Source organism: Acomys russatus, chromosome 14 (genome assembly GCF_903995435.1).
Source record: "Acomys russatus chromosome 14, mAcoRus1.1, whole genome shotgun sequence".
Taxonomy (NCBI): domain Eukaryota; kingdom Metazoa; phylum Chordata; class Mammalia; order Rodentia; family Muridae; genus Acomys; species Acomys russatus.
Genome location: NC_067150.1, coordinates 35751564 through 35770853, shown reverse-complemented (window position 1 = coordinate 35770853; position 19290 = coordinate 35751564). Strand labels below are relative to the sequence as shown.

The following is a 19290-nucleotide window of genomic DNA, read 5'->3' as shown; positions in this document are numbered from 1 at the left end:
GCCCAGTGGTTAAGAGCACCGCCTGCTCTTCCAAAGGTCCTGAGTTCAATTCCCAGCAACCACATGGTGGCTCACAGCCATCTATAATGTAACCTGATTCCCTCTACTGGCCTACAAGCAGACAACACTGTATACATAATAAATAAATCTTAAAAAAAAAATAGTAGTGTCTATAGTTACTACAGTTACCTGTTCTCTCATTGTGTCTTCTCTCGCCCCCTCCCACCCCAGGACAATAGTCCCTTGGAAGAGCTTTCGACAGGCCCTTCATGAAGTGCATCCCATCAGTTCTGGGCTGGAGGCCATGGCTCTGAAGTCCACTATTGATCTGACCTGCAATGATTATATTTCTGTTTTTGAATTTGATATCTTTACACGGCTGTTTCAGGTAGGATTCTAAAAGTCATTGACCAACCTGGTGCTATTTTTCTGAAGAGAAAGCTCTTTAAAAAAAAAAAAGAAAAAGAAAAAGAAAAAGATAAAAGCTGAGTATGGTGGCTTGCAATTGTAGTCCTATCACTTATGTTGTTGAGGCAGGAAAATTGCTGAGTTCAAGGCCAGCCTGGGCTACAGAGTGAAAGGCAAGCTAACAGCACTTGCTGTTCCTTCAGAGGAGCCTAGTTCAATTCCCATGGTGACTTGTTATCCATAACTCTAGTTCTAGGTGATGTAATGCCCTGTTCTGACCTCTGGGCATTACACATGCATGTAGTGTGTATACATAGTTGCAAGCAAAATACTCCTTCTACACATTAAAAGAAATATAATCTAAACGTATAAGCAAAGAAAAGATTAAAATTAACACACATACACACGTATATATTATTATAAATAGCTGGACATGATGGCACTTTCCTGTAATAGCAGCACATGGGAAGTCCAAGGCTAGCCTGAGCCCTGAGTAAATTCCAAGCCTAGTCTATACAAGCCATCCCAAGCAAAATGAACTTTTGAAATGGCTATAATCTTTCTTCTTCTTGTGTTATCTTTTTTGTTGTTGTTCTTGAATATTCTTCTACCATATATTACATCTCAACTGAAGTGTCCCCTCCCTTCCTAGTCCCCTCCCTTGTTCTTAATAAACTTTCTACTTCTGCCACTACTTACCCACCCCAAAGGGCTAATCTTTGTCCACTGAACTCCTGCTTTGTTTATTTCTACCTCCAAAGTGTTGAGATTACAGTATGTACCACCATACCTGACTTCCCATCCCATTTTAGATTGTTAATCCTAAAATGCTTTGGTACTTCAATGTGTATGTGCATATGCCAGCTTGAATAAACATTCATTAAGAGCTTAATAATTGTACATAGAGATCCTATTCTGTTTTTCTGGTTTTTGTCATTGTTTGACCTTAATACTGGTTAGAGCTGCTGGTGTGTGTGTGTGTGTGTGTGTGTGTGTGTGTGTGTGTGTGTGTGTGTGTGTGTGTGTGTGTGTGTGTGTGTGTGTGTGTGTGTGTGTGTGTGTGTGTCTGTGTGTGTTGTTCTCCCTATACAAAGCAGCTGTATTCTTAGCTCTTAAAAGTTTCTCTTCTTCCCAAATATATGTCTTCCCGTAGAATGACAGTAGAGAATTTGTGACAAACCAAATTTACAATTAAGGGTTGAAAGTTTTGCTTTTGTTCTTCATGTTTCTAAGACTTATTGTATGTCTGAGCCCAGTGGTCTGTGATTGATCTTTTATTTCTTTAGCCCTGGTCGTCTTTGCTTAGAAACTGGAACAGCCTTGCTGTGACTCACCCTGGTTACATGGCTTTCTTGACATATGATGAGGTAAAAGCACGTCTGCAGAAGTTCATCCACAAGCCTGGCAGGTCAGTACCCTGAAGCAAAGAGGTTTGTTCTCCTGAATTTCATTCTCTCATGACTTCTCTTAGAGTTGAAGGGACATCTTTTTTTTTTTTTTTTTTTTTTTTTTTTTTTTTTTTTTTAGTTGGTTCTCTAGTGGCCCAGATTTAGAGATAGGATTGACGTCTGTCACGAAAGTTGACTTCACCAGATCTTGTGAGTTAGTAAATGTTTTTAAGCCAATTTAGAATGGGGTTTATTCTGGGTGCTTAGAGTCCTAGTACGCAGGAGCTTGGAAGACTGAGGCAGGTGATTTGAGACCAGCCTGAAACAGATCACAAACCCTGTTTCCAAAAGCTAGAGCAGGGAGGGTCAGGTGGCTCTGGCGTCATAGACAAGTTGTTTTTTTTTTTTAATTGGGGATTGAACCCAAGCCTTCAGGCATACTAAGTATTCATCCTCCTCTAAGCTGTGCCCAGACCCTTGAAAAAGTTACTTTAAATTCCTTTCAAGTTAGCATACAAAGAAACAAATTTTGTGATTACATCTTAGACATACTTTTGCTTTTATTCATAATCATCTTTGCCTCCTAAAGAAGTTATTCTTAATGGTCTTTTTGGATTTTGTCTATCTAATACCAGCACACATACTGAAACTTGTGGTCATCTTTGTTCTCAGTTACATCTTCCGCCTGAGCTGTACTCGTTTGGGTCAGTGGGCTATTGGGTACGTTACTGCTGATGGGAACATTCTGCAGACAATCCCACACAATAAACCGCTCTTCCAAGCGCTGATTGATGGCTTCAGGGAAGGCTTGTGAGTATCACTGCTTTCTTTCTGTCTTTTCTGAGAGTCTAGGAACTGGGGGGCTTCGGTACCTCTTCATTAATGGCTTCTATTGCTTATTTTCTCTGCAGTTTAAAATCTTAGGAATGTGTTAACATGCCACCTTGCTTTGGCCTGGAGGTTGAAGCAGCTTCACTCTTTTTTGGGGCTCTCCAAGTATGAGATTGGCTTTCTTTGTTGGTTTAGTTATCACCACAAATAAACTTTATCTCTTTTTCCAAATCACTTAGTTTTAAAGTCAAATTAGAATTAACTATGCAAGGATCAGGACATGCTTTGGCTGTTTATTTTACTCGTCAGTGTGTAGTGAATAGATGTTCCATTGACAGCAGACCGTCTACCTAGTTGGTCTGGTTTAGCAGTTTTTCTTCAGGTCGTGGACTTTTGTGATGTGTGCTAATATTTATGGCTAAGTTCTCACTCTTGAATCACCACTCCTTTGGGAATTCAAATTCATTTTCTGTCAGTAAACTGAAAATACTGTTGAGTGGGTATCAGAAAACCAGCTGTGTTCTAAAGTGACTAGGAAAATTCATTTTCCATTGTGTATCATCTCAGGGTTAGCACTGGGACAAGAAGAGTGCTGCTCCTAGTGTTGGAATAGTCTCGCAGTAGAAGCCACTGAGAGATGATCTCAATGACTTAGCGCTATCTCTTCAGCTCCTTGTTACTTATTTTTTTAAATGTGGTAGATGTCATTTGTCTGTTTTAGCTTGCACTGATAAATTGGCCTAATTGAAGCCCCAAGGATGATTCATCTCTTTATAGCTATTTGTTTCCTGATGGACGAAATCAAAATCCTGACCTGACAGGTTTATGTGAACCAACTCCACAAGATCATATCAAAGTAACCCAGGTGAGTTTGGTTTTATAACTCTAAATTGCTGGAGCCAAGCTTTTAAACCATTGGTGTGTGTGTGTGTGTCTGTGTCTGTTGTGTCTGTTGCATGTGCATGTGGAGGCTCGAGGCCAACATTGGGTGTTTTTTAGTCACTTTTCATCCTGCTCTTTTAAAATAGGGCCCCTTATTGCACCTGGAGCTGACTGGCTACCTTGGATGGCTGGTCATCAGCTCTGGGATCCCTTTGTCTCTGTCCCCTAACGATAGTGTTCAGATGTGAATCACCACAGCTGGCTCTTAGGTGGGCTCTGGGGATCTGAACTCAGGTCCCCATGCTTCTACAGCAGGTTTTCTACTGTCTGCCGTGCCTTCAGCACCTATTGTGACATTCTATTTGAGTAAATTGACAGTGTTGGTTTCCTGATGCTAGCATTTAATGTCACTCGTTCAACATGTTATCTCTCAACTTTTTTTCACCAAAGGAACAATATGAATTATACTGTGAGATGGGCTCCACATTTCAACTATGTAAAATATGTGCTGAGAATGATAAGGATGTGAAGATTGAGCCCTGTGGACACCTCATGTGCACATCCTGCCTTACGTCATGGCAGGTATGGATATCTAAACTCTGTACTTTTTCCTGTGTGTTCATTCTGAGACTCAGGTATTATATGTACTTTATAGATAGAAAGGATTGGGTAAGTCTAATCTTTTAAATCCCTTTCCCTTCATACTTTATTGCTTTCTGCCCATTTGGTTTTTTAAGGTAGGGCCTCATTTAACCATGGTTGGCCTTTATATCTGTTTTGGAAGAAGAGCTCAAATTCCTGTACCTTCTACATTGACCTCCCAAATGTTGGCATTACAGGGATGAGCTACACTGCCTGGCTTTTCCCCCTTTCTCTCTCTCTTTCTGGGCACTGAGGAATGACTCCAGGGCATGCTAAGCACACATATTACCGCTGAGCTATATCCCTCATTGATTCTACTTTTATCTCTAGGGACTATATTTTCTAGTAGATAAATATGTTCAGCACTTTCAGAAGTATCTATTGTACTGTCATCTTCTTCTGCAGGAATCGGAAGGTCAGGGCTGTCCTTTTTGCCGATGTGAAATCAAAGGTACTGAACCCATTGTGGTGGATCCATTTGACCCCAGAGGCAGTGGCAGTCTATTAAGGCAAGGAGCAGAAGGTGCTCCCTCCCCAAACTACGATGACGACGATGATGAACGAGCTGATGATTCTCTCTTCATGATGAAGGAGTTGGCAGGTGCCAAAGTAAGGCTGGAATTTGGGGGCATTGAAGATACAGCTTGGTGTTTAGAGTGATGTTTTGGTCAGCATAAAATACTGACTGAAAGCAAGTTGGGGAAGGTTTATAACTTGAAGTTCATATTCAGCATCCAAAGTCAAGGTAGTACTACCTGGAGCAGGAACAGATCAAATGCAGAGAGGCCTTACTGGCTTGCTCAGCCATACACGTGTATACAGGGCTTTCTCTATGTAGCTCTGGCTATCCTGGAACTAGCTATATGGACAAGACTGGCCTCAAAGCCCCAGAGAGACCTGCCTGTCTTTATTCTCTGGAGTGCTGAGATTAAAGATGCACACTCACCTACCCACAAAGGGCTGGGCCCTTCCAAATCAACCACCAACCAGTCAGTCATTCAGCCAATCAAAAAATGCTCTACAGGCTTGCCTAGAGGCTAGTTTTATGGAAGCATTTTCTCAGTTGAGGTTTCCTAGTTGACAGAAACAAACACACAAACCAGCATAAGTTATTATCTAGCATCTGTGAGCCCTAAATATGACCCTTACCCCTACGAATAAGTTCATTTCTTTTTGGTCATATCCATAGGAAAAACTGAATGGCTCACTGCACACATGCATACTCACTGTTTTTTATGAGGGTAGAAACTCAGAAGACTTTTATGGAATGCAACTTTAAAGTTTTTAATAAAGACTAACAAGGTGTGCATTATACAGATGCTTGGGTCACTGTAGAGTGTTGTGTGGGACCAGCAATCTCGGACAAAACTCTCAGGGACCTAATAGCATGCTTTTTCTTTTTCTCTTTTTTAAAACTTTGTGTATGAGTGTTTTACCTGTAGGTATGTCTGTAACACGTGTATGTCTGGTGCCCATGGGCATCAGAAAAGGACATTAAATTCCCCAGAAGTAGAGTTGTGGATGGTTGTTAGCCGCCATGTGTGTGCTGGGAATTGAATCTGAGCCTTCTGCAAAAACAGATGCTCTTAACCACTGAGCCAGCTCTCTAGCTCCCTAGTAGCTTTCTTCAGGAAGACAATGTAGGTGTAGGTGAAACCCTGTTTGGCACAGGAAGACAGTGTTGTTTCAAATGGTTCAGTATGTTTATTAAATATTACAGGCATTTGGTAAAAAGACATAAATGAGGGCTGGGCGGTGGTGGCGCAGTCCTTGAATCCCAGCACTCCGGAGGCAGAGGCAGGTGGATATCTGAGTTCCAGGCCAGCCTGGTCTACAAAGTGAGTTCCAGAACAGCAAGGGCTACACAGGAAACCCTGTTGGTGGGGGTTGGGTGGGGAGGATAAACATTTTTCTCCTTAGCTTTGTAGAAATTAGAAAACGAAACTCTTCATTTATGTATTGCAACTTGGTCATGTCTGATGGTTTGAGTGAGAAAGGTCTCCATCCGCTCCTGCGGTTGAATCCTTGTTCCCTAGTTGGTAGAAGGCAGGACCTTGTTGGAAGAACTCTGTCACTGGGAGTAGGCTTTGAAGTTTCAAAAGCCCGTCTTATTCTCAGCTCGCTCTGCCTCCTGGTTGTGCATCAAGATATAAGCTCTCAGTTACTGCTTCAGCACCATGCCTGCTGCCGTGTTCCCTTCCATGATAGTCATGGACTCAACCCCTCTGGAACAGTGAGCCCCAAATTAAATGCTCTCTTTATGAGTTGCCTTGGTCACATGTGTTTGCCACAGGAATAGAACAGTAACTAAGGCTCCATCCTACAGTTTACTTAGTCTTTTTGTTTGTTTGTTTTTGTCTTTTGTTTTCGAGACAGGATCGATCTGTGTATCTTTGGCTGTCCTAGACTCTTGTAGACCAGGCTGGCCTCAAACTCACAGTGATCTACCTGCCTTTGCCTCCCAAGTGCTGGGATTAAAGGTGTGTGCTACCACACTGGGCTCTACTTAGACTTTCTTAAAGGATATATTGTTTCCAGGCTTAAATGTGTTTGTGTATTGTGTAGTCTGTCTGTGGATTGATTTTGTAGTAGAACTGTGCTATTTAAACTTTGAGAGCTGTGCTAATAAAGGGGGTGCTGGTCCGTACTTGGAATTGAGCACTTGGGAGAGTAAGGCAGAAGGCTAATGCCTACACATAGACACATGCACATAATATCTTTAAAAACAAAACCTTTGTTAGAACTGAGGAAGTAGTTAAGGGGAGGGGTGCATGAGAATTCCACAAAAATAGTAGTATTTCATTTTGTGGAGTGGCAGGTAGGTAGTGGTTTCTTATTTTATTCTTTGTAACTTTTAGTTTATTTTATATTAACTTTTAGAAGATATTAAATTTGTCCCCTCCTTCCCCCAAAGTCATACCATAAAGGAATATGAAAACATGAAACTGCCTGGTTCATCACACCCTGGTAGCTGTCATTTGTTGTGTTTTGCTTGTTTTTCTGAGTTGTACCTTGAATTGAGCCCTAGACACTTGACCTCTTCCACTGAGCCACATCATCAATCTGAGATTTTGGGCTTTGTTTTTTTTCTTAAGTATATATCTGTTGTATAAAGTGATTTTTTAAAAAAAAAATAACCTAACTTCCTGGTTTTGTTTGTTTTTAAAATCATTATTTCTCTGTTTGTTTTTTAACAACCTAAGTTCCGGGGCGCAGGGCGGGTGTTTTAACAACCTAACTTCCTGTTTGTGGGTTGTTTGAAATAATTATTTCAGTTTGCATCTGTCACTACTAAGTGAACCATGCTCGCAAGCATCTTCTTAGGAGGCTGAGTTAAGAGACCAAAGCTATTAACAGCATGCTTACAGTGCGGTAGGTAATGGATAGTGCAGTACTGTGAGTCAAGGGAGTCACATGTGCTCCCTCCATCTGGTCTGGCCATTCTGTCATCCTGGGGCCTTCCCTTTCCTCTCAGGGCATGATTGCATCTCCTCTATTCAAAGACTCATAGATCCCATCTTGTCTTTTTCCTTTTTTGAGGAAAGTATGTCTTTAAACTACCTCTCTGGGAGTCTGGAGAGGTGGCTCAGTGATTAAGAGTAGATACTCCTCTTCTGGAGAACCTGAGTTCAGTTCCCGTTACCTGTATCGAGCACCTCACAACCACCTGTAACTTTAGTTCCTGGGGGGGGGGGGGCAACTTCTCTCTGACCATCTTAAGATCATTTGCACTCATATACACATGCTTATACAAGACATATACATATAACTAAAAATAGTAAAAATAAATCTCAAAAAATCTCTATTTAAAAAATGAAAGGGAGCCGGGCGTGGTGGCGCACGCCTTTAATCCCAGCACTCGGGAGGCAGAGGCAGGTGGATCGCTGTGAGTTCGAGGCCAGCCTGGTCTACAAAGTGAGTCCAGGCTGGCCAAGGCTACACAGAGAGACCCTGTCTCGAAAAACAAAAACAAACAAACAAAATGAAAGGGTCTGGCTGGACATGGTGGGTTGCTGTGATTTCAAGGCCAGCCTGGTGTACAAAGCGAGTTCAGGACAGCCAGGGCTACACAGAGAAACCCTATCTCGAAAAACAAAACAGAACAAAAAAGCGGAAGGGACCTTTCCAGGCCTTTGATATCATAATATATTTTCATTCAGCACTTTGTTGTGCTGACTGATCTATGTCGACTTGACACAGCTAATCATCTGAGAAGAGGAAACCTTGATTGAGAGAAAATGCTTCAATAGATCAGGCTGTGGGCCAGCCTGTAGAACATTTTCTTAACTGGTGATTGATGGAAGAGGGCCCAGCCCATTGTGAGTGGTGCCTTCCTTGGGCTGGTGGTCCTGGGTTCTATAAGAGAGCAGGTTGAGTAAGCCTGTAAGCAGCACCCCACAGCTTCTGCATCATTAGCTCCTGCCTCCAGGATCCTGCCCTACTTGAGTTCCTATTCTGACTTCCTTCTATGATGAACAGAATGGAAGTGTAAGCTCAGTAAACCTCTTCCTCCCCAAGTGTGGTTGGTCATGATGTTTCATCATATCAATGGTAACCCTAACTAGGACAGTGGCTAGTTCTAGGATTCTAGTTGCAAACATTGAGCCCAGGGAGCTGGAGAGGTGCTCAGTGGTTAAGGACTCTTGATGTTCTTCCAGTTGACCTTAGTTCAGGGCCCTGTGCCATGTGAAGCGGTTACAGCCACCTACACTGTAACTCCAGCTCAAAGGGGTGCAGTACCCTACTCTGTCCTCTGTGGTCACCTGCACACAGTTGGCATCCACGTACAGACAGACACATAAACAAAAATGAAATTAATTTTTTTTTTCAGCTTAGCTCTAAGTCACAAGAGCTTCATACCCTCTTTTCTTGCCATGTGTCATGGTGTCCTCAATCTTCTCACCCTTTCTTGCCCTTTATCCACAGTTTTCATGCGTGCCCTGTCCTTGGTTTCTTAGAAGAGTGAAGGGTGTCGAAGTGCCCAGCTCAAGAAGCGTGTCACTAAAAGTGAGGTTTCAAGTTAATGAATAAAATGAAAGGGAACCTATAGATAGAGTTGAAGGTCTTTAGAGGAAATGAGCAAGTGCTGGGCTACGTGTTGATGGAGTGAGAGTTAGCTTGGTGAGACTTAGCTTTTTTATTTTTTAGCCCCTAATGTTAAACTGAATTCTCAGCTGAAGTGGAGCTTGGCTTTTGAGGCTTTGGTCAGTCTGTCTTTGTCTCTTCAATGTTTCCTGCATGTTTCGGTGGCTTCTAGAATTTTCCTTGTTATACTCTTTTCAGATCATATATCTCTCTCATCTTTAAGTTTATTTATTTATTATTGTATGTGTTTGTGTGTGCTTATGTGTTGGGTGTGCCGTGGCTTTCCTGTGGTGGTCAGAAGACAGTATTGTAGAGTCAGTTCTCTCCTCCCACCTTTACATGCATTCCAGGGCTCACACGCAGATTGCCAGGTTTGCAGAGCAAAGCATGCACATTTACCTAGTTTTAATCTTGACAGTATCTTTTTTTCCTTCAAAGATGAAGAGATGGAGTATTGTGATAGTTTTTTAAATTGTAAGGTAGGCTCCTTTTGGTAGCAGTGCCTTTCTGGGTTAATTTGCCTGTAGCCTGCCATCTGTGATTGAGAGTGCCCTCTTTTTTTTTTTTTTTTTTTTTTTTTTTTTTTTTTTTTTTTTTTTTTTTTTTTTTTGGTTTTTCGAGACAGCGTCTCTCTGTGTAGCCTTGGCCATCCTGGACTCACTTTGTAGACCAGGCTGGCCTCGAACTCACAGCGATCCGCCTGCCTCTGCCTCCCGAGTGCTGGGATTAAAGGCGTGCGCCACCATGCCTGGCTGAGAGTGCCCTCTTATGATGCAAATATAGTTCAGGATTCCAAAAGTATCTGTATTTTTAGAGGCTTGTGGGGCCCAGCACTCATGATCACATAGTATCTGCTGTCTGTAGTTTTAGCATTGGAAGACGCTGTTCCCTAAACAGGAGTAACCTCCGAATGTCTCGTTGGTTGTAGGTGGAAAGGCCTTCCTCTCCGTTCTCCGTGGCCCCACAAGCTTCCCTTCCTCCAGTGCCACCAAGACTTGACCTTCTACAACAGCGAGCACCTGTTCCTGCGAGCACTTCAGTTCTGGGGACTGCTTCCAAGGCAAAGCATTAGCCATTCCTGTCCCTTGCTGAGCCTTGTTGTGTATTAGTGGTTTTTGGTTGACTTGTTTCCATCTTGTTTCCATAGGCTGCTCCTGGCTCCCATCATAAGGACAAGCCGTTGCCAATACCTCCCACACTTCGAGATCTTCCGCCACCACCCCCTCCAGACCGGCCTTACTCTGTTGGAGCAGAAACACGGCCTCAGAGACGGCCCCTGCCGTGTACACCAGGCGACTGTCCATCTAGAGACAAACTGCCCCCTGTCCCCTCTGGCCGCCCAGGGGACTCATGGTTGTCTCGGCCAATCCCAAAAGTACCAGTAGCTACTCCAAACCCTAGTGATCCTTGGAATGGAAGAGAATTGACCAACCGACATTCACTGCCATTTTCTTTGCCCTCACAAATGGAGCCCAGAGTAGATGGGCCGAGGCTTGGAAGCACGTTTAGTCTGGATACCTCCATGGTGAGTCCTAAGTTTCAAATCATTTAATCTAGTAGTATTTGTGGGTGGCATTTTATGGTCAAAAGTGTTTTGTTGGGCTGGGCATGGTGGCACACACCTTTCATCCCAGCACTTGAGAAGCAGAGGCAATCAGATTTCTGAGTTCAAGGCTACCCTGGTCTACAGAGTGAGTTCTAGGACAGCCAGAGCTACACAGAGAAACACTGTCTTGAAAAACAAAAAATTGTTTTGTTTACAGGGTTTTGGTCTGTATGCCAGGCTAGCCTCAAATTCTTGATCTTTTTGCCTCAGCTTCCTAAATAACGTGAGATTACAAACATGCACCACTGTGACTGATTGGGTCAGTTATTTGATAGGTTTGTTTAGAATTCAGAAATAGCATAATTCATAGCTAATGAGATGGCTCAGTGTAGAGACACTCTCAGTGAGTCTGATCTCTGGAATGAAGTGGAAAGAAGTGAATTGAAAAGAGGTTTGTTTAAGGAAAAGGCAAGGAGCCAATACATACCTGTAATCCCAGTACTTAGGAGGCATGAGTTCAAGACCATCCTAGTCTACATAATAAGTTCTAGGTCAGTTAGAGTCACACAGTTAGACTCTGTCTTTAAAACAAACAAACAAACCAACAACAACAACAAAAAACGTGCCGGGCATGGTAACACACCTTTAATTCCAGCACTCAGGAGGCAGAGGCAGGTGGATCGCTGTGAGTTCGAGACCAGTCTGGTCTACAAAGTGAGTCCAGGACAGCCAGGGATGCACAGAAAAACCCTGTCTCAAAAAACAAAACAAACAAAAACAACAACAAAATAGAAAAGAAAGACCCAAGGACTGATATTATGGCTCAGTAAAGGAGCCTGATAACCCAAATGTGATCCCTGGAACCCATGTAATAAAAGGAGAGAAGAGAATTGTGATATTTATTTTGTGACTTACACATACACACAAAATAAGCATTTTTTCAGTTTTATTTTTTTAAAAAGAAACAAGGAGGCTAGAGAGGTGGCTCAGCAGTTAAGATCACTCGCTGCTTCTGTAGAGGACATGAGTTCAATTTCTAGCACCCACATGGTATTCTACAACTTCCTGTAATTCCATTCTAGGAGATCCAGTGCCCTTTTGTGACCTGAGGGGACATGGCACACTTGTTATACACATATATACATGCAGACAAAACACTCATATGTATTGTTAAAGCTGTTAGAAAAAAAGTACATGCCATATACACAGAGACACTGGTGCCAGTGCTCAAGTGGGAGTGTTTTTCCAGAAGGAAATAGTTAGGTTAGGTGGACCCTTCAGAGAACATGGAAGCAGGCGGGAGGTAAAAAAGGTATGAACTCTGTCATAAACTGATGGTTTTAACTTGGGTAACAGACGTCACATTTGGGGTGAACGTTGATGGGTGAATTGACAAGGAAGTTGGGAACCTAAGGAGATGGAATGGGAAGACTACAGCTGAGGACTGTAAGGACACTCAGGTGACTATTTCTTAGTTTTACAGAAAAGACGATCATAGCCTTGAGACCTTTTCTTACTTTGTAGAATATGAATAGCAGCCCAATAGCAGGTTCAGAGAGTGAGCACCCCAAAATCAAGCCTTCTTCATCTGCCAATGCCATTTATTCTCTGGCTGCCAGGTAAGCATACTACAGCTGTATTTCTTTCTGTGCGATGGCTATTTCTTCCTTTTTAATGAGATAAAGTCTTCCTAGTAGACTCTGATGGCCTCAAACTCAGAATCCTAGACCTGGTGTGCTTGTATGCTTGTATCACACACGTGAGAGGCTAAGGGAGTGAAATTGCTACAAGTGTACAAACTAGCAAAACACACAAGGGGCTGGATAGTGGCTCAGTTGTTTAGATACTTGCTGGTTTTCCCACGGACCTGAGTTAGATTCCCAGCAGCCAAATGGAGGTCCACAACCATCTGTAACTTCAGCTCCAGGGGATCCAGTGCCTCTGGTCTCCTTTGGCACCTGTACTCATGTGCACATACCCACTTGGAGACACTCACATATGTCTTATGTTTGGTTATAACTAAAAATAATAATAATCTTAAAAGCCACCTCCCAAGTCTCCTACTCTGGCCCTCTTAAGTGCTGTAATTTTTGTGTTTTGAAATATTTTCTTTCCATCCCTTTTTCTTTATACATGTGTGTAGGGCAGTCAGGCTGAGTCTTATCATTTTTATTTAATCTTTTTAAAGAATCAAGTTTTGTTACGTTTCTCTGACGTGATTGATTGATTGATTTTGGGTTTTCAAGGCAGGATTTCTCTGTGTGGCCTTGGCTGTTCTGGACTCGCTTTGTAGACCAGGCTGGCCTTGAACTCACAGTGATCCACCTGCCTCTGTCTCCTGAGTGCTGGGATTAAATGTGTGAGCCACCGTGCCCAGCTGACATGTGTACTGTTGCCAGGTGCAGTGGCAAATGCCCTTAATCATAGCACTTGGAAGACCGAGAAAGCAGCTAGATCTCTGTAAGGTTGAAGCCAGCCTGGTCTACATAGTGAGTTCCAGAACAGCCAAGACTACATAGTGAGACCCAGTCTTAAAAAATAGACAAGTATTTTATACATTTATAATTAACAAGAGGCTGGAGTGTTACGTTTTAAACCCAGGACAAGCAGCTGAGATGCCTATTAACAATGCAGACTTGGCCTTCGGGTTCTTGAAGCACCCCTGTTCCTGTCTGCTGCAGGTTGTGGCTGGCATGCACTGCCTTCCACCCTGAGGCTTTGTCCTAGACAACCCAGAGAGTTTTGGATACCTGCCTCTCCTTTCACTCCTTTTGTGCCTTTGCCTTCCTTGCTGCTGAAGTCAGTTCCCCCCTCCCTTTCCCTGCCCCTTCCCTTTCCCTGCTCCCCCCCCCCCCCACATGGATGGAGGGGCATGACCACTCTGGACTGTGCCAGATGTGCCTGCATCTGGCTATGCTTTCTCACACATCTATAATAAACGTTCTCCACCATAAAAACAAAACAAACAATAACAACTAAAACTAGACAAACATCAGCCTGGTCTAGGACAGTGGAGGCTACATAGAAAACAAACAAGCAAGCCCTGTCTTGAAAAGCCAACCAACCAACCAAACAAACAAACACACAAAGAACATTATGTAGATACAGGGAGAGAAATAAATGTGTATCTGTTGGTTATTTAGGATATGCAAAAATAAAATGGGAAAAGGGAAAGAAAGACACTCAGGTTTATTCCAGGAAGCATGCAGTAGGGCCTTTTCTTTCACAGTTAGTATTTTGTCTTCGTTTCCTTTCATACAGTGGGATAGCAGTTTTTGTTTTTAAGTTTTTTATCTTATTTTATGTGGATAGCTATTCTGCCTGAATAGATGCCTGTGCACCCATGAGCAGGCGGTGCCCATGGAGATGTACCAGAAGAGGCCCTCAAATCCCCTGGGCATAGAGTTACAGATGGTTGTGAACTGCTGTGTGGGTGCTGGGAATTGAACCACAATCCTCTGGAAGAGCAGCCAGTGCTTTTAATCCTAACTGCTAGCTGAGCTCTCTACGGCCCTTGAAGAAAGCTGAGTAAGAATTGCATAATATGCGCTGCAACAGCGAGATCTCTGAAGCCAGGCACAGGGATGTAGTCAGTCTAGCGTGTGCAAGGTCCTGTGTTTGATCCCTGTACTGCCCTCCCGACAAATGCATCAAGAGTTAGAAGTCTAGGATGCTAATGGCCAGGTTACTTTTTATCTATATCAGAATTTCTGGTAGGAAATATTGAAGAGCAAAAGCAATTATACTTTTTGACAAACTATGTACTACCACCATAGGTAGGCTTTTGTATTGGGATTTGCTATACATTTCTAGTGTTCTGTTAGAAAGCCAGCTGGTGTTCCTTTTTTTGTTTGTTTGTTTGTTTTTTGTTTTTCGAGACAGGGTTTCTCTGTGTAGCCTTGGCCATCCTGGGCGCCACCACACCTGGCCCTTTTATTTATTTATTTATTTTTTAAATAATTATTTTTATTTTATGTGCATTGGTCAGATCCTGGAGTTACAGACAATTGTGAGCCGCCATGTGGTTGCTGGGAATTGAACCTCAGTCCTCTGGAAGAGCAGTCAGTGCTCTTAACCACTGAGCCATCTCTCCAGCCCCTAGTGTTCCTTTTTTTATGCCCTGTAAAAAAAAAAAAAGCATGCAAACAGGAGCACTGAAACAAAACTTACTTGTGAGTTGAGGTTATAGTTAACTACATATTCCAGTTTAAGATTTACATTCCATTAACATCAGCTGAGAGTAGGATTTGTAACTGGTGCAGATTTTCCCTAATGCTTGCCATGGTCACTGGGAATGGTAGGACCCTAAGTGCTATTTATTTTGTTTTGTCAAATTGAATTGTATTAGTTCTAAATCTATTTCACACTTCAAAGTTTTCCAACTTAATTATTACTATTTTTTTAATTCTTCCAGGCCTCTTCCTGTGCCGAAACTGCCGCCTGGGGAGCAAGGGGAAAGTGAAGAAGACACAGAGTATATGACTCCCACATCTAGGCCCATAGGAGTTCAGAAGCCAGAGCCCAAACGGCCGTTAGAGGCAGCCCAGAGTTCACGGTATGCTCACAACAAGCCAAGTGTCTTTACTCAGATAATTCACTTGCTGTGACTTTACCTGCTTTCTTACTTACTACACATACCATTGCCTTGCAGAAGTAAATCAGAAAGAGAAATCTAGACCCTAATGTTTAGGGTCTAGTATGGATACATAGTTGCATGGTCTCTACACTGGCACAGTGACCTCCAGAACATGTACATGGTTAGCTTGTCTTGAGTCAATCTCACAGTATTTATTAATGGTATTGTTACAAAGAGAATGTGTTTTTTTGAAAGAATTAGGGTCGCCAGGCGTGGTGATACATGCCTTTAATCCCAGCACTCGGGAGACAAAGGCAGGTGGATCACTGTGAGTTTGAGGCCAGCCTGGTCTACAAAGTGAGTCCAGGACAGCCAGAGCTACACAGAGAAACCCTGTCTAAAAAAACCAAAAAAAAGAAAAGAATGAATGAATTAGGGTCTAGGACAGTTAGAAGCAGCTTAGTCTTTTTAAAATTGCAAATAACAGAATCTTGTTTGTGAAGAGCATTGTACCTCTTTGTGGTTCAGAGTATGTGACTGTGACCAGCAGATTGACAGCTGCACATATGAAGCAATGTACAACATTCAGTCCCAAGCGTTGTCTGTAACGGAGAACAGCACCTTTGGTGAGTCACCTGTCTTCTACTTAAACACTGATATGCCGTGTGTGGTAGCACATAGCCGTAATTTCAATATGTTGGAGCCTGAGGCAAAAGGATTACAAGTTTGAGGCCAGTCTAGCCTACACAGCTAAGACCCTGTCTCAAGAATAAAAAGAGAAGGGAACTATAGGGTGGCTCTGTAACATTTGGTTGAAATAGCTTAAGCTAAGGAGAAAAATTATTCTCAGTACTCTTTGTCAAAAGTTTTTTGACTCATGGACAGCATGGGCCCCACTTTTCCTTTTCAGACATTAGTTCCTAACTGTTTTCCCTCCTCCCAGGGCTGGAAACATCTGTTACATGGCCTGGATCTCAGTATTAGCAGCTCTCTTTTAGTCCCATTACATTGATGAAATTCTTTTGTGTGTGGGTGGTAAATATTCAATTCCCATGTTAAGCAGCTTACCAAGGGGGAAAGTTCAGGAAGTCTTCACACAGCCCTTTAGCTGATCTTTTGAGGCAAGCTGCAGATAGGAGGCTCTAAAATAGCACTTGTGTCTCTGGCATCAGTAGCTGTCAACCTTGGCAAGAGTGACTGTTAACATATTCATCAAGAGAACTGGTACAGGTTTTATTTTATCTCTAGCCACAGGACCCCAAATGGTATTTGGCCCACAGTATAGACATTTGAGTAACTGTTGAATGAAATAAAAGGTTGTATGCATCTGTGAGTGAGTGGATGCCTCTGCACTGAAGTGTGTTGGAAAATGAAGACTGACAGGAGAAGACAATAACTTACCCCTAACTTTCTTCCAGGGGAAGGGAATCTGCCTACAGCTCACACCAGTACTGGCCCTGAGGAATCAGAAAATGAGGATGATGGGTATGATGTGCCTAAGCCACCTGTGCCAGCAGTACTGGCCCGCCGGACCCTGTCTGACATCTCCAATGCCAGCTCCTCCTTTGGCTGGTTGTCTCTGGATGGTGATCCCATAAGTGAGTCTCCAGGCTACTTTGACTTGTACTGGATTGCTGTCAGGCCTTTGGTTTATAAGTAAAAGTCATGGCCTTGTCAGGTGGCAGTAGGTCAGTGAGTGGAAGTAGTGGGCTGTGCACTGATTCTAACTGTTAGAAAGCTGGTCCTAGGTCCCACATTGGAAGTGAAACTCTGTAGGTGGTGCTTAAATCACAGCTTGTATTGAGGAAGGCAAGGCTTCTAGCTCTTTTAAGTATGCATGTAATGCTGGGAGTTAGGCTTGAGGGAAGCAATGCTGTGTTCTTTATTTTTCTAAGCCCTGTCCCACTGGGAAGAAGTGTGCTGACCTCAAATACACCTTTTATAGGCCTGGGCCACCCCACATTGGTCTCTAGTATCCAGGGCTGCCCTTGCACCTGTGGCCGCCTGGTAGGGCAGCAGCCAGAATAGCTGTCACTTTGGAAATTGAAGTCAACTTTCAGACCAGCTGATGGAAAAGATATAGGGTCTAGTTGTCCATCTAGGTGGGCTCCTCACCTAGGCTAGTTTACTGCTTCCTCTGCAGTTTAGGCTGTGTTGTCTCCTTACTTGAGGAAGGAGTAGTTTGGTGAGTATGTAAACTTGTTTATAAGGATAACACACAGTGTAGGTGTTATCTGCTTCTCAAAGCCACAGTTACTATTAACGGAATGGGCTCATGGCTTATTTAGAAGGGCTGTTATTCTGATAGACTCTAGACCTAAGCCCAACTTTTAGGCTGATGGTGTAGCTCAGCAGCACAACACTTAATCTAGCATATATGTAGCCCTGGGTTCAGTTCTAGCACTACAGATAAGATAAAACCCAGACTTGTGTCAGGCACAGGAACTCATAGCTGTAACCTGAGCACTCAGGCGACTGAGGCAGGACCACAGCTGTGAGTTCGAGTCCAGTCTGTGGTATAGAGTGAGCCCCTGTTTGAAAACACTCAAAAAAGCAGAACTCCAGCCTTGTGACAGAAGAACACACTAATAGCACATTGTTATTGCTACTGCCATTAAATGTCAGTTTCCCAAGGTTTGCAAATATTTTCTTTCCTTTCTCTTTCAGACTTCAATGAGGGTTCCCAAGTTCCTGAGAGGCCCCCCAAACCATTCCCTCGGAGAATCAACTCTGAACGAAAAGCAAGTAGCTATCAACAAGGTGGAGGTGCCACTGCTAGCCCTGTTGCCGTTGCCCCCTCGCCGCAGCTCTCAAGTGAGATTGAGCGCCTCATGAGTCAGGGCTACTCCTACCAGGACATTCAGAAAGCTTTGGTCATTGCCCACAACAACATTGAGATGGCCAAAAACATCCTCCGGGAATTTGTTTCTATTTCTTCTCCTGCCCATGTAGCCACCTAGCACATCTCTTCTTGCAGTGGCTTCAGAGGACCCATGAGCCGGGCTCTTGCTCAAGGAACACCTAGGAAAGCAGTGGCTTCTTTTGGGATGTCACTGTAAGGTCCTGCTTTTTCTGTGGGTATCGACACATATGGTTCAAGATTTCAAAGCAGTGGAATGAAAATGGAGCAGCTAGTGTGTTTCGTTGTTGTATCAGTCTTAAGAGTGTTTCTGTAGTCCTTCAGTCCTTCGGTCTTCATTAGGAGAGTGTGGATTTTATAAAATGGTAGCCTACCCTGGGAACAGTACAGAATGCAGTAGAAGAGCTGTGGTGTAGCCCTAGTTAAGGACTTAGGACTTTCCTGTTAAGGGCGTGTGTGTCTGTGTGTCCTGTCATTATAAGGTTATCCTGCTGTGTGTGAATCCAGGCAGGGAGTTAGCACAAGAGCTTCAGGAAGGCATCTCTGAAGACTCGCATCTACTGTGGTATTGCACCTAGCCCTGCTGGATGTTACAACCTCAACCCTCTCCTTAGATTATCATTGTTAGAACACCCGCTGTCCTTTCCCCTGGAAACTCCTACTCCACCTCTTCTTCACTGATGGTCTGTACACTTGCTGTCACCAGTCTCACTGACGCCCAGCAGCCTATAGGATGTACTTTCTCGTGTGTGATGGTGTTGGTTTGGTAGAATAGGTGGGAAGGAAAGTACTATTCTGTGGTTACAGTTTTGATTGACGCTAGCCGCTAACACTGGTCATTCCAAAGTGCTGTTTTTATAGGAATGTTGAATTTGTTTTTTGTTTTTTTTTAATGTTTAAGTGGTTTGAGATAGAGGCTTTCATATGCATTCCGTGTCCTCCCCAGGAAAAGCCTGTGGGAGTCTGTTGCCTTGCTGCCAGGTATGTGTTTCTGATATAGATCATGAGTCTTTCTACCTAACAGGAACAGAACATTTGTTTCCAGCCCGAATACCATGGCGCCTGTAGGAAG

At 43.2% G+C, this 19290-nt stretch overlaps 1 protein-coding gene across 1 annotated transcript in view; it reads left to right on the top strand.

The window, feature by feature from the left end:
• The window catches only part of Cbl (Cbl proto-oncogene), a 76191-nt gene extending 57345 nt beyond the window's left edge, over positions 1-18846 (top strand). Inside the window, exons 4-16 of the mRNA XM_051156276.1 lie at positions 232-388; positions 1695-1816; positions 2469-2606; positions 3405-3492; positions 3960-4091; positions 4557-4760; positions 10165-10296; positions 10384-10761; positions 12307-12401; positions 15197-15337; positions 15887-15984; positions 16777-16956; positions 18026-18846. Coding sequence (XP_051012233.1) covers positions 232-388; positions 1695-1816; positions 2469-2606; positions 3405-3492; positions 3960-4091; positions 4557-4760; positions 10165-10296; positions 10384-10761; positions 12307-12401; positions 15197-15337; positions 15887-15984; positions 16777-16956; positions 18026-18318 — 2158 coding nt within the window. The 3' untranslated portion in view covers positions 18319-18846. The remainder of the gene's footprint in view (positions 1-231; positions 389-1694; positions 1817-2468; positions 2607-3404; positions 3493-3959; positions 4092-4556; positions 4761-10164; positions 10297-10383; positions 10762-12306; positions 12402-15196; positions 15338-15886; positions 15985-16776; positions 16957-18025) is intronic.
• Positions 18847-19290: the final 444 nt, after the last annotated feature.